A 15,982-nucleotide genomic window follows, 5' to 3' on the forward strand; every position below is an offset into this window, starting at 1 on the left:
TGGTGCCTCCAGCCAGGAGGCGGGAGTGACCCACAGCAGCTGACCCAGCCCAGGCACTGCCTCTTTCACAGCCCTCAGAACACACCATGGGCCCAGAGGCAGGTCTGCTGCACAGCAGCGACGACGCGGGCGGCGGCCCCGGCGACTCTCAACTGCCTCCCTGACTACCGCGACCACCGCCCATCACCCCCGAGAAGCCATCGCCACCACCGGCAAGACAATCTACGGGCAGCAAAACCACCTTAGCGATCGACTCAAGCTACGTCAACAACTATGGCGGGCGAGGAGCGGCGGGCGGAGCCGGTGTGGGAAGGATGGGGGGTGTACGTCACGCCCAGGGCCCCCCTTCGAGAGGGAAGGCGCCGGCTGGCCCCCCAAAATGGCGGCGGGAGTGACGCGCCTGCGTACGGAACTCCTCCGTCGCGCCAGGGCCGGCGGGAAGTGAGGTTCTCAGAGGAGCCGCCAAAAGTGTACGGCGACTTCGAGCCCCGGGTGATCAAAGAAAGGTCCCCGGTGGGAAAACGAGCCCCGCCAGAAGAGTTCCGGCCCGATTTTGCGAAAGAGGAAGTGAAAGAAAACGCCTACTACCTTCGGTCTAGGCAGCGAAGGCAGCCGAGACTTCAGGAAGCCGAGGAGATGAAGACGCGCAGGACTACCCGCCTACAGCAGCAGCAGTCACAGCAGCCTCAGCTACAGCCGTCTCCGGTTACGACCAGGAGAGGGTTACGAGATTCTCACTCCTCCGAAGGTGAGGACGGTGGAGGTAACAGTCTCAGCCGCAAGCCGGGCAGCGCGCGCAGCCGGCGGGCGCTCGAGTGGGTGCGCTCCTCGGACAGGCGTGCACCTCCGTGGAGCTCACGTCCCCCGGGGTACCGGTGGCTCCTCGGCCCCTGCTGGACGTGCGCCCCCGCGCGGGGTCTACTCGACCCGCGGGCGGGAAGGAGGCGCCGAAGGGAGGAGAAGAGAGATGGTCGTGCGGAGCGGACCGGACGCTCTGCCCATCCCTGGGCATCAGTTTAGGGGAGTCAGGGCAGCCTCTTTCTGCAGGCCTTCACGAGGGGATGGCGAGGGGCCCCAGGCTCGGTTTCATTTCAGTTCCCTCTGTCTTGCGGATGTTTCTGCCGAAGCCACTTCCATTTCCTTCTTTAACGCCTAGAGGCAAGAAGCCCCCAGCTGAGGATCACGGTTCTAATGTAACCTTCCAATCTTTTTCTGACCCCACCCAGGTGGGGAGAGGAGGAGGGGAAATTTTGTGAATGGGCGTTTCGAGGGATAGTGGAGTTCGTGAATTGATTTGAGACCCAACCCAATACCCCGAAGTGGAGTAACTCAGTTATTCTGAACTGAAGCTCCCCGGTGTCTGATGAACTTAAACTGATCGCTCTTCCTCAGGTTCCTCAGGTCTGCGCTAGAAATGCGCCTCGTTGGTGGCCCTCACAGTACCCTCAAGGAACCTGACAAAACGATACTCTATTAGTTTAAAAGTTTTCTTTTTTTTCTTTTTTTCTTTTTCTTTTTTTTTTTTTAGCTCCCACTTATTAGTGAGGACATGCGGTATTTCTCTTTCTGTACCTGGCTTATTTCACTTAACATTATTTTTTCTGAGTAGTATTCCGTAGTGTATATATACCAAATTTTTCTTGTCCCGTCATCCATCGATGGACACAAATATGTATAGTCAATTAAGTTTCAATTAAAAAATGGAAAAATAAACATTACAGCTATAACCTAAAAAACAAAGTTTTCATATAAATGGACCAACCAAAAGGATGCTGAGTATGTAGCTTCAGATTTAAGTCACAGGTGAATCAATTTCCTTAACCCATCTTTTTCTACCCTGACCCCCGCTCTCGGATCTAACACTGAGTCACAGCTAAGGTTTCATGTTAGCCCCATGTAAGGCACCTTTGAGGTAAAAGTAAAGGGATGTAAGTCACCATGAGATGATGTAGTTAGTGATAGACCATTGATGGAAATGAAGAGTGGATTTTCAGTCTAGAGCACAGTAATAGGCTGCAAGTTTACCTGCTGAGGCTTAATGTGCCGACACATTTGAAGACTTGTTGATCTTGGAAACTTTATATTAAACTTATGTAAGTTTGGGTGTAGCAATTCAAGAAAGTTTAGCCCTTATACATGTTAGTTTTATCTTTTAATATTATAAACTTCTTAGGACAAGGATCCTATTATATGTTTTTGATAGTAACTTAAGTATTTGGGTTAGGGAGAATGCTTTGCACATGGTGTGTAATAAATAAGTGTTACTTTGTATTAACTCTCAGAACCTAGTACAGTTATATATAGGCCACATTTTTTTTAAACAAGTAAGAAATTTACCTCTATTTTAGTAAATATTTAAGGACCAGAACATTTTCATTCTTTTAACTACTTTTTTCCACATTATTTTGATACTCTAACCCATCTTTTTAGTTTTCTAAAGTAATGTAGTTTTGTTGTAAAGCAACAATGGTGAATGGTTTATTTTTATATTCTGATGAATTAGTTATATTTTGTCTTAAAAGTAGCAATGACTAGTTTAATTCCTAAGTCTTGGTATACTTAATGTTTCTAAAAAAATTATTTGCATTTTTGCTTATATATTGCTGTTGATATTTATAATCTGTACCATAATCCCCCAGGTCATATATTCTGACTTTTAACTCTTTTCATGTTTGTTCTTTAGAGGATGAACCATCTTCCCAAACTGTTTTAAACCAAACAGTTTCAAAAACTGTCAGGAGAACACAAGAGTCTCCAGGTAAGAATAGTTAATTTTTTGTTTTTCTCTTTACCTGCCAACATTCTTTATGTACAGATTTTGGCCTGGTTCATCAAGTTCTCAAATCGTATCACATTAAGAGTTTCATGAGTTTTCTTTTATCAGATGTTCATTGAATTTTGCAAGATGGTGGACACTTGAGTGCCTACTCAAAGTACCAGCCACTTTGTGTATATTAATCCATACAACCTTGCAGGATAGATATTACACCCATTTTAGAGATGAGAAAAATCAGAGCTCAGAATAGCTAAGACTCTCTAAGACCACATGATAATGTGACTGAGCTAAAATTCAAACCCAGATCTTATCTTCTCTTTTCATTTTCACCCAGGTAGCCCAGTATCACTCTCTTATGCAATAATTAACCACTTAATAAAATTGAAGTGTCAAATGAATGAATATGTCACACTGTCCTCTATTTAAAATGGATCAATTTTACTGTGTAGTAAAATCTTGACATAATATGATCAATCTTGTCAGTTTAATACTATGTTTTATCAAATCTAAGATGCCAGTCATTTGTAAGATACACCATCATTGTTTTATGTACTACCTAGAAGGAAGAAAATGCTGCCAATTATTTTGTAATTTATGGTAATATGCTATAGATTATATGATGCATCTCAATTTCAGAGAGGTTAAAGTATAAAAAAATTATCTTAGAATGTAACATGGAAGTAGGCTACATTTAATACTCTGTTTAAGTTTTAAAAACTTTGAAATATTTTGAAAAGTTGGGGAAAGGATTAAGTTCAATTATTAATGCTTTAGGTTTTAATTCCATTTATTTTCAATTTGCTTTTTTTGATATTAGGAAAGTCCCACCATAATAAAAGATTATAGCTGTTGAAACTGATCATCCCTGGTTTTTATTACCCAGATCCTGACTTCTTTATTGCTTTTAAAAGATTATGCTTTATAATTTGAATTATTCTATTCTCAATTTAGAATAAAGTATATCCGGTTCAAGTTCAGTTTCAAATAAACAAAATCTTTATGCTTAATTCCTTGAACAGTCTGTGTTACTGTATTAGGATTATAAACTACTTAGAAAAATGCTTTGAGTAATAAGTGCTATCATCAGATTTTCCAGGCCGTTTGTAAAAACTATAATGTTGAATTTATTTACAGTAGATTTAATTGTATGTTCCTTATACCAGGAAAAAGCAAAAATATGTCAATTTTCGAATCTAGAATAAATTTATAAGAATTATAAATTAAGTAAATTGGTATAATGAAGACTGTTGGGCACCACCGTATAGGCTATTATTATATAATAGAATGTCATGAACAGCCTTTTTGGAATTTATATTAGACCTGTATTTAAAGATTGCAAATGAGGTACATGGCTACATAATGTTGTGGAAACACTACTGTATCTTGGTCAAGTTACCCACCCACCTTGAGCCTCAGGCCTTTATCTATATTATTTGCTCTGCGTAACTCACAGGGCCACTGGAGAAATGAGACAGTACATGCGAAATCACTTTGAACACAGTAAAACATGCAGGTAATAAGGGTTTGTTTGTTTTTCTCATGGCACTTTACAGGAGATATAAAGTTCGTAAAATTTTTGGTAATCGTGTCCTTTTTCTCAAGAAGCTTATACCATAATTGGAAATTGAAAAAACCAAACATTTCCCTATATAGACAATAGATTTTGAAGGGAACCTGTATTAGTCCATTTATGTTGCTTATAACAAAGTACATGGAATTCGGTGATTTATAAAGAAATTGAAATTTCTTGCTTACAGTTTCTGAGGCTGGGAAGTCCAAAGTCCATCTGGTGGCAGTGACAGTGACCCAGGTATCTCATATTGCAAGATGGTGGAAGCAGAGAGAAGAGTTAGAAAGACAAACTCTCCTCTTCTTTTAAAGCCCTTGGAACCATGTCCCTGGCCACCATTATTAATCCATTCACTACTGCATGGTCTTACAATCCAATCACCTCTTCAAGGCTCCACCTTTCATTTACCATAATAGGATTTCCCAGCCTCTTAACAGTCAGAGTAGGGGCCAAGTTTCGAACACATAAAACTTGGGAACACAATTCAAGCTTCAGTGAGTTTTGGGGGAACATAACTCAATCCACTACAGAACCCATATGTAGATTATCTGAAATATATCAGTAGCACACTCTGCATTCAATATAATTAGAAATAAGGTATGTCCATCTTTGGGAGATTTGAGATACTCAGGGTTCTCTTCCTCTAAAAGGTGCTTTTAAAAATCATACTGTAGGGCTGGCTGGTTAGCTCAGTTGGCGAGAGAGTGGTCCAGGTTTGGGATCCCCTTACCAGCCGGCTGACGAAAAAAAAAAAATCATACTGTATCAAGAATTTGGCATATTTCAGTCTCATGCCTCTTAATGAAAGGAGGAAGAATTTAGGGAATTATTAAATAAATGTTTATAAAGTCTATCTAAGAAGAATTGTTTAAACAGGAGTCACTCTTTGATGGAGGACTGCTTTAAGTACACGTTTAAGTATAGGCCCTTCCTCCTAATTGAATTGTAGACTTTCAGTTTAACTTTGGTATTCAAAATGGTGCTGTAATTGTATGTAGGGCCACTGGTGTGGTCTGAGAGAAATTTATGCAAAGATGCCCTTAATAATCAAGACCTTTTAGAGGGTACAAGGTGAGTGCACCTTCTAAAACAACCTAGTAAAAACATCTACACCATTGGCCATCTTGTTTTTGGAAGATTTGAAAAATGTTGATTATATTAGTTTAGAACAGGGATATAGTTCAAAATCTTCTCATTGTTTGAAATTCCAGAACGGATTGTTTTCTCATTAAATTAGCCAATAGGTTGTTTAACCAATTCAGTTCATATATACCTGCATAACTGTTATTCCTAATGGCCAGATTTATTCCTTTCTAGAAATCATGAAACTAATTTTATAATATAAAAATATATTAGAACAAATTCCATTTACTTTTCCTAAAGTTAAATAGGTATTTTTGTTCTACTAGTTGTTGTTTCTCAGTAAAATTTCATAGATATTTTTGAATGCTTGTTATTTTGTCATGAACATTTGATTCTTTAGCTGCTGTAGTTACAGCATTCATTTATTCTCCAGATATTTATTGAGCACCTACTTTGTGCCAGTCCTCATGCTTGATGCTGGGGGTGCAGTGGTGAGCAAAAGCCAACAAGTGAGGGAGACTTCTAACAAAGAAGGGTATTGACTATTTTACTCTCTGATACTGTCTCCAAGTACCCTACATATGTAAGTTCTAAATACTTGATATGTGAAACGCTAACAACAAGATAGATATTTCATAGAATCTTAGAGCCCAAAGATTTAGAGGGATTCTCAGAGTTCCAGAGTATCATTTTTGCAACTCATACAGAGCCAAAACATAATGCTATTTTGTAAAGATGAATGAAACAAAACATAATATAGCCCAAATTTAGATATATATTGGGTTTAGATTATGTTGTTTGAGGCTCTTTGAGAAAACATACCTTTATAAGTGGTTTTCTAGACTAAAATTAATGTTTTATTTAATAGGACTGGCTTTTCCACTAACCGTATGCCATTAAGCCATAGACAGTCTGAAATGAACCCTGGCTAACAATAACATTTTCTTTAAAATTAGAGTTTGCATTTCCTAAACACATACAAGGTTAAATAGTTGGAAGGAGTGCATTTAGTCTCAGGAAGTTAACCTTAAACTTAAAATGCACCATAAATAATCCACAAAGAGGGTAAGCTCCAAATGGAATATATAATTGATTTGGTGCCATGGTACGGGTTTTGGTTTTTTTTTTTTTTTTTTTTTTTTTTGGTGGCTGGCTGGTAAGGAGATCTGAACCCTTGGCCATGGTGTTATAACACTGCACTCCGACTAACTGAGCTAACTGGCCAGCCCAGATTTTGGTTCTTTATTGAGCAATTTAGAAGAGTTTTATTTAGTATTTCTTTCCTTTTGTACAAATATAGTCTGCTAAGAAAAATTGCAAATTTCTCCATCAAGACCATAAATTTTATATGACAGGAAACTTGTCTCTCATTCTCAGCATAATGACAAGTTCCATAATCCTTTGTTGAATAAAGGGGTGATTATATAATCTAGTTTGTTTCACATTTTGTATTTTTAAAATCTTTTCTTTTCTTATATTAGTGGAGACTGAAGATCTTATCAACAGCCTATGTAGGCCTCCTCTAAGAAGCTCAAGATCTGGTAAGAGATTTTGTCTGTTGGTTTAACATTTTTATAAATACAGTTTTATTTTTAAATAGGCTAGTACCTGTATTCATATGGTTCAAACCTTAAAAGTTACTATAGATATATAATGAAAAGTCTGCCTGTCCCCTCTGTCCTTTAGACACCCAGTCTCTTCATCAGAAGCAACCAATGTTGTCAGTTAATTTTTCCAGACATATTTTTTGGAGATTTAAGGAAATTTATGTATAAATTATTTTTTCTTTCCTTTTTTAACATAAATTTTGGCCCAATCAATACTCTTTTCTGCACCTTCTTGTTTGTATTTTCATTTAACATATATTGAGAGTTCTTTCCACTAAAAATATAAAGGGCTTCATCATTCTTTTTAAGAGATGGTTTCTTTTTTTTTATTATTGATTATATATATTTGTGGGGTAGAAGTTGATTCTTATATGTTGCTATGGTTCTTTTTGTTAGCATGATGTTTTTAAACTAAGGTCAGGGACTTTTTATTTTCCCAGTATATAGTGCTAATAAAAAATTCAAGACTGAGGCTTTGTGGCATGGGGCTGTAAAATTTCCCTGCCTCAATTACATTTCTTTTTGACTAAAACCTTAAAAAGTCTTGCCCTTAAGTTGATTTCATGACTGTGAAATAAAACTAGTAAGATCACCCCAAGCAATCTATTTCTACTCCATTTTCTGTTTATTGGCCCTTAAGGATGCTTTATCATGGGAACTAAAATGGAAACTTTTTAAAAATCTTTACGTTAGGTTTCTATTGCTCCTCAGTCGTTCCCTTTAAGAAAGAATTATGTTGATTTGATTGACAGTCGACTACCCTTTTAAGTATTATAACAATAAAGACCTGTTAAGGTTTTGATGATGAACCTGTGGTAAAAAAACCATATGATGCATTTCCTTTTTAGTTCTAATCATATTCTTGCTACTTCTCTTGCAGATTCGGCATACAAAACAAATGGAAATAATAAAATGAGTGGATTAGGTTTGTTTATCTCTGATTCTTATAGGTTTTCTTTGAAGGTTCTGATTATCAGTAAAATATAAGAGTACACACATTTGGTCACTGGCTTGAGAATATGACTTTGTTCATTATATGAGCTTGTAGAACACTGTCCCTATGATCATAACCTACCTTAATAGCGTTGATTTTTATTTTGTGTGAAATAATGTTTTATATTGTTTAAAATCATGTAAGAACATGTAATAACAAATCAATTTAGTTTTTATTAGCCTTTGTTAAATTAACATATCACCTTACATGTTAAGATTTTTCCCTTGATTTAGAAAGTAAATTTGAGTTTTTTTCATGATAAGTTTAGTGTCCCATGTCATATTTGTTGAGGTGATTTAAACTCTTTTCAGGGTTTTCCTTGGTGTAAGATATATGAGATACCAGGATCTGTGAACCCACGTTGAATGTGGTTGGACTTAGTTTTAAGTTTTTTTTTTTTTTTTTTTTTTTTTTTTTTTTTTTTTTGTCTTTTGTCTTTTTTCCGTGTCCGGCAACGGATCGCAACCCTCAGTGTTGCCCCCGTACCGGACCGGGTACCGGCAACGGGATCGCAACCCTCGGCGTTGCTCCCGCGCTCACTCAGCCAGTGAGCGGGAACCGGTCTGTATGTAGGATCCGAACCCTCGGGCGGGAGCGCCGCCGCACTTCCCAAGCGGCGCACTATCCAGTGCGCCACCGGGCCGGCCCCTAGTTTTAAGTTTTAATTCTTTTCTAAATTTGAAGATAAGGCAAAAAGAGGGAAGCTTCATTTTTCTTTATACATAGTTGCAACTTCCTCTATTTTTTTTTTTCCTTTTTGTCTTTTTTCGTGTCCGGCAACGGACCGCAACCCTCAGTGTCACGCCCATACCGGACTGGGACCGGCAACGGGATCGCAACCCTCGGTGTTGCATCCGCACCTCGCTCAGCCAGTGAGCAGGAACCGGTCTGTATGTGGGATCCGAACCCTCGGCGGGAGCGCCACCACGCTCCCAAGCAGTGCACTGTAGCAGTGCGCCACCGGGCCGGCCCGCAACTTCCTCTATTAAATTCATATTTCACTTAAGCTCATCCTGATTTCTGTAGAGACTTGGAGATTTATGGTGTCTGGGTAATGTAAATGACCCTTGTAGGATGCAACTTATGATGTGTACTTTTAACCACCAGAGTTTCTCAAGTACTTTATTTAAAAACTTTAAAAAAAAATTTTAAGCCATTTACTCTTAATTGGAAGAGACTTGAAACTGAAATAATCTAACACGCTAACTTTGTAAGCTAGATTTAAGAATCATTTTTATAAGTACTTTATAATAAAAACTAACTTTAAAAAAGTGCTTTACTTTTTAAAGTCATCTTCTGTGGGATTAATATAGAGAATGGCACCATCTAATTCTTTTTATAGTAATGTTAGTACATCTTGAAGTCTATGAAGTGGCCATTCATGGAGCTTGAATTCTAATGATGTCTTTAAACTATTCTTTACCCTTTCTTTCTTGCTGCCCCACTCTGACTCTATTCTCAAAGGCATGATTGACATTGAACAGTCTTAGAGGAATCTATACCAGGGATCAGCAAGCTACAGCCTCTGGGTAAAAATCCAGTGCCCATTCTGTTTCTGTACAGCCCATGAACTAAGAAAGGATTCTTACATGTTTGTGGGGGGGGGGAGAGTGACAGAGACCTTAAGTGGCTCACTAATCCTAAATTATTTACTATTTGGCCCTCTGTGGAAAAAGTTTGCTGACCCCTTTTTTATACTCATGGCAGGAATAAAGACAGCAAATCACCAAAATTGTCATTCGTTTGTTCTAAGAGTAAATTCAGGAGTTGCATGCTTGCCTGAACCTATATTTATTACAACACTCCATACTAGATTGTACCAACAATACAAGAAGAAAGGAGACAATAACTCCTGTATTCTGTCTATTCTTCCTTTGAGAAAGAATGGCAGTCTCATTTATGATATTTTCATTTTTGTCCCCAGACAAAACACAAAGTAAGCAGAGTTTTTATTTTCTTGAGTACCCTTCACTCCTCACACCAAGCACTCCCATTAAGTGTCTAGGAGTAAGAAAGTCTATAGTAGAAATGTAGATGCTTCAGCACCTGGGTTTTCAAAATATCTGGGGATTTTTATGAGTCTTACAGGCTAGGATGTATCTGAAACTTTGTATTTTCCTTAAAAACTGTGGCCAAGCAAAAGAAAGTGAACAGAAAGTGGTTGGTCTCCACCAGATGAAATGATTGTAAATGATCTATTCTTAAAACAAACGTAAAGACCCAGGACTTCTGAAAGTAGCTTCCCTAATCAGTTCAGGTTGTTGGAAAAGTATCGCCTACTTAACATCATGGTTTAATTATTGCCATTTGTTTATATATTTGTTAAAGCCACAGCCTTTATAATTTCTAAAACAACTTTATTTTATTCAGGATATTTTTGCTCCAGATAAGATATTAATTTCTCAAAGCTTCTGCATAAGCATAGGGGAAGAAGAACCTTTTCAAAAAAAATACATATTTTTTAATGCTTTAACCTTCTACATGTAGCAGCCAAATTTAAAATAAAGGAAGCTGAATAACAAAACAGGGAAATGAAATTAAAGCTTATGTAATTGTAGATGCTGCTGATTCATCATCAGATTGTATTTAAATATTTATCTGTATGTTCTTTGCAGTGTAGGTTAAAAAGATAAAAAGGGAGGCAATGTTTAATACCTTTCATGAAATCTTTTTTTTTTTTTTTGTGGTTGTCTGGTAGAGGGATCAAACCCTGGTCCTTGGTGTTATCAGCAACTTGCTCTAATCAACTGAGCTAACCAGCAAGCCCTGAAATCTAATTATCGAGCACTAATTTCAGACTATTTTTCTTAAGTTGCTAAGAAATGTCATTTATCATAGTATAAGAAATATTACCAAAAGTCTTAACAAAACTTAACTCTTGAGTATTTATTCTGTGATCATAAAATTAGTTCATTCATTGAAAAAACATTTATTTTTAATCACCTTCTGTATGTCAGTGACTGACCTAAATGCTAGGAACATAAAGAGCTATGAAAATTTTTTTCTATACCTCTTAGGAGTACATTATATAATGGAAAAGAAAAGCAAGTTTAAAAATCATTGTAATTTTATAAGTGCTAGAATAGTGGTACAGTATTTGTGTATGGGAGCCTAGAGAGGCACACTACTCAGTGGGAGATTGTCAGGAGGCTTTATGTGTTAGAGATGACATTTGAATTGAATTTCGAAGGATGAATACCAGGCAAAGTGAGGAAGGAGATTTGCAAATACTACAGTTTGTCTTGTAATGGACATTCTTGTACTTTTAGAGATCATGTGGTATGAGAAATTAAACCTTATATTAGAGACAACACTCTCATATTAGCTGTGACTCTTTATCTGAGACATCTTATGTTAAATAATTTTTAGAATGATATTCTTAATCATAGTAGGCTTGGGTTTCTTGAACTTCATTTACTACAATGAAAACCATATTTTATTTTATTTTATTTTTTTAATTTTTTTTTTTAAAAGATGACTGGTAAGGGGATCTCAACCCTTGGCTTGGTGTTGTCAGCACCATGCTCAGCTAGTGAGCCAACTGGCCATCCCTATATAGGATCCGAACCCGTGGCCTTGGTGTTATCAGCACCACACTCTCCCGAGTGAGCCACGGGCCGGCCTGAAAACCATATTTTAAAATGTGCATGTAGCCAAAACAGTGGATAGCCTGATTCAGTGATGATTATTTGTCAGATCTATAGGATTTATTATTAAGATGTCTAATTCATAGATATTATTGAATTATGAAACAAAATAATAATGTTTTTTTGGTTTTAGTGATGGAATCAAGATAGCGTTGTATAACAAGTTACTGTTCATCTCTCAAATACTGTTTATAAGGGCCGGCCTGTGGCTCACTTGGGAGAGTGTGGTGCTGATAACACCAAGGCCACAGGTTCAGATTCCTACATAGGGATGGCCAGTTAGCTCACTTGGGAGAGCGTGGTGCTGACAACACCAAGTCAAGGGTTAAGATCCCCTTACCGGTCATCTTTAAAAAAAAAAAAAAAGTATATATATATATATATACTGTTTATAAATATTTATTGTTACAAACATAAAATTCTAAAGATGGGGTCTTTAGATAGATAAAAAGTCTTTAAAGTGTTAAGTCATGGATTTTATCTATTTTTAATTAAATACTTAAATTATGATGACAGGGCTGGCCCGGTGGCACACTGGAGAGTGCGCTGCTTGGGAGCGCGGTGGCGCTCCTGCCGAGGGTTCGGATCCCATGTGGAGACCGGTTCCCGCTCACTGGCTGAGCGCGGTGTGGGCGCAACACCGAGGTTGCGATCCCGTTGCCGGTGCCCGGTACGGGCGCGACACCGAGGGTTGCGATCCCGTTACCGGTCGGTAAAAAAGACAAAAAGGAAAAAAAAAAAGGGTTGCGATCCCGTTACCGGTCGGTAAAAAAGACAAAAAGGAAAAAAAAAATATGATGACACATTAGAAGTATTAAAAATAAATGGGAAAACCCCCCTAATGTAAGCTGGCTAAAAAATAATTCTTAACACCACCACCCCATGCTAATTAGACAACACAAAGATAAATAGAAGAAAGGAGATAGAGTTGTAGGCAGGCTGGTATATGGAGGATTGATTATTAGGTGAATTGGCTCTAGACAAATTCAAAGTTTCAAATGTATATGGAAATATAAAATATATTAGAATAAAAGGGATTATTATACTATTCATGTTTTCTAACTCAATAAATCAATGTAAATCTTGAACATATTATAGATTCTAAAATCAATTTTTCTTTTTTTTTTTGTCTTTTTCCGTGTCCGGCAGCGGATCGCAACCCACAGTGTTGCCCCTGTACCGGACCGGGACCGGCAACAGGATCGCAACCCTCGGTGTTGCTCCCGCGCCTCGCTCAGCCAGTGAGCGGGAACCGGTCTGTATGTGGGATCCGAACCCTCGGGCGGGAGTGCTGCCGCGCTTCCCAAGCAGCACACTATCCAGTGCGCCACCGGGCCGGCCCTAAAATCAATTTTTCTACTATTGTAGATTTCTTTATATTATTATAGATTCTAAAGTCAATTCAGCCATAGCTAAAGAAGTTTTGCTATACCAAATAATTTTTAGAGTCAACTATGTAAAACCTGATGCCCTAATGTAACTTTAGTAAACCCTACTGTATTATGTGACTTAAACACTTAGGAGTCGTTGGAACCTCTCATTTTAGGAACAGTTCAGCTCTAAGCCTTTTCTTCATCATTCGTTCATTTATTCAGAAAATGATTGAGTGCTTACTATGCGCTGTTATGAACAAGACTGATATGGTGGTACATTACAATGTGCTGTTATGAACAAGACTGATGTGGTGGTAGAAGGGTAGTAGTCTGGAAGTCAGAGGAGCCTGTATTCAAGTCCTTTTTATTATGTTAGTCCTACAGCTTTAGACAAGTCACTTAGTACCTATGAGCCTTACTTGTGAAAGTATTCCCTTATGATATGGGAATCAGGTAACAGACATGAAGGTTTTTTGGAAAACTAAATAGCACCATGCAGATATTAATGACAATATTATTAATGTAATAACTAATATATGAGCATTGATTCATAAGAAACATCTTTCGTTTGCATGCTAAGTGAATAGTTATATGAAAGAATAAAGTGAAACTGCTGTACAAAAAATGAAGTACTGTGGGCCGGCCCGGTGGCGCACTGGATAGTGCACCGCTTGGGAAGCGCGGCGGCGCTCCCGTCCGAGGGTTCGGATCCCACATACAGACCGGTTCCCGCTCACTGGCTGAGCGAGGCGCGGGAGCAACACCGAGGCTTGCGATCCCGTTGCCGGTCCCCGGTCCGGTACGGGGGCAACACTGAGGGTTGCGATCCGTTGCCGGACACGGAAAAAAAAAAAAAAAAAAAAAAAAAAAAAAAAAAAAAAAAAAAAAAAAAATGAAGTACTGTAATAGTTATGCACTTAGAAAATAAAACTTCAAAAAGGGAGCAATACCTTTTTGTAGGAATGGAAATATTAATACAAAAATTTGGAGGGCTGGCTGGTTAGCTCAGTTGGTCAGAGCACAGCCTTGTAACACCAAGGTCACAGGTTCAGATCCCCATACTAGCCAGCTGCCAGAAAAAAAAAAAATGGGTAACAAATTTTTAAGGGAACAGCATCAAGACAAGTGTGACTTTCTATTTCTCTCCTCCAAAAAAGAGAAAATGAAAGGACAATCTCCCTAAGGAGCCTAGATTAAAAGAGCATATTAGTATACCAGATTCTAGCTTTTTAAGGGTAGCGTGGTATTATCAACAGTTTTCTTAGGGTTAGTTTTTTTTTCTAGTAAAAATGTTGGCAAATATATTTCAGTTACTGATTTGCACTTGCCGCTGTCAAGGAGAAGTATTTTCAGTGGAACTCAAAGTTTGACTAGTATTATACCAATGTAATTAAACTGATTTGAGAAAAATATTTCCAAATTCACCATATAGTGTGTTGGCAGTTGTTTTCCATAATCTTGTTTTCCCTTTTAAAAAGCAAATAGAAGTTGAACTCCATAGAGATAAAAGCTGAAAAGAGGGCTGGCCGGTTAGCTCACTTGGGAGAGCGTGGTGCTGGTAATACCAAGGTCAGTGGTTCAGATCCCCATACTGGCCAGCAGCCAAAAAGAAAAAGAAAAAGCTGAAAAGAGACAAATTTTCTCAGCTTTTCGAAGAAGCCTGAATCATGCAATTTCTCTAGATATGATCATTAACCAATATTTTAGCCAGTTGTGCAATGTCTGCATTTTGGTCCATCTCCCTTTATTTAAAAAAGTTTTGAAATAACCCATATAAAAATACTGCATTTTAAAGTTTGATATGTTTTACTCATTATCTTTGTTCGAATTCTCTGTTACTCTGAGAAACAGCAATGTACGTGGATCTGTTAGAACTAGGAAGAGGGTTTTATTACCTTTCTCCTCTTTGCATACACCGAAGCACTAAAGAACTAGTTCTTCAGTTCAGCTGGTCCAGTAGGCATTTCAAGGCAGTGTAGGGAATCTGGAAAATAGGAGAATGAGAATATAGTAAACCTCATATAGTAAACCAATAGGGACCGGAATGTTTGACAATGTAGAACTTAATGTTTTCTGCACACACAGGTTACATTTTACAATACAGTACAAATAGACCTGTGACTAAAGGAAAAATAAACACTTTATTTTTGATTCTAGTTAGTGTCAGACTTATTTCTGAAGTAGTCTGAGAGGAAATAATAGATTCTTGGTGATTTACCAGAAAAAAAGTTTATTTGCTGTGTCTCTATGTTCATTTTCCTAAATTAGATCCTCTTATTTATTCCTAAGCTTTAGCTTTTGGTGTTGTATACAACGTACATGCTTTTCTCTTCTAGAAACCACCAGTGTCCAACAGAAGTTCAGTTTCTCTGAAGAAGGTATTTTCTTTCTAAATATTATACAATATATTCTAAATCTTCTTTACATTAGAAAAAGTACCTATTTTGGTAGGTATGTAAGAAGTGATGGCAGACTATAGTGTTCTTCAGAAAAAAAATTCATACTTATCTGAACTCTTAAGTGGGCAGGTAAAATAGGACAAATGAGTGATGATAGCCTTTATGTACATTTTAAGCATCTTTTGTCTATTTGAGTTAATTTTAAGCAAAGCTAATATTTTCTGTTTCTGGCATGTGCTGGCTTTTGATTATGGTATTAAAATAATCACTCTTCCAAATTCTTATTAACTAGTCTGTTTGAAAAGTACAGAATAAAATTTAGTCCATTTTTAAGTCCAGCATAGTCGGAGATTAGTCAACTGCTTACTGAAATGTTTGTATGTGGGTGTGTGTATACTCTACCTACCTCCCCCAACACACTCTTACAAATACACATGTATACACTAATCTTTTCTGAATTTAATTGCACATTAATTACTTGTAGTTCCCCCCCCCCAAAGTAAAATTTTTCCACTATTTACTGTGTTTGTTTT

General features: G+C 37.7%; 1 protein-coding gene across 3 annotated transcripts in view; it reads left to right on the plus strand.

Moving 5' to 3' along the window:
• The first annotated feature begins 264 nt into the window (after positions 1 to 264).
• The window catches only part of TOR1AIP1 (torsin A interacting protein 1), a 34,570-nt gene continuing 18,852 nt past the window's right edge, over positions 265 to 15,982 (plus strand). For all 3 annotated transcript variants that reach the window (XM_008572937.1, XM_008572940.1, XM_008572939.1), the window contains exons 1-5: positions 265 to 748; positions 2,684 to 2,758; positions 6,911 to 6,970; positions 7,917 to 7,961; positions 15,387 to 15,428. In XM_008572937.1, the coding sequence (XP_008571159.1) occupies positions 274 to 748; positions 2,684 to 2,758; positions 6,911 to 6,970; positions 7,917 to 7,961; positions 15,387 to 15,428 (697 nt within the window). In that variant the 5' untranslated portion in view covers positions 265 to 273. The remainder of the gene's footprint in view (positions 749 to 2,683; positions 2,759 to 6,910; positions 6,971 to 7,916; positions 7,962 to 15,386; positions 15,429 to 15,982) is intronic.

The sequence above is a fragment of the Galeopterus variegatus genome, unplaced genomic scaffold (genome assembly GCF_000696425.1).
Source record: "Galeopterus variegatus unplaced genomic scaffold, G_variegatus-3.0.2 Scaffold850, whole genome shotgun sequence".
In the NCBI taxonomy this organism is placed as follows: Eukaryota; Metazoa; Chordata; class Mammalia; order Dermoptera; family Cynocephalidae; genus Galeopterus; species Galeopterus variegatus.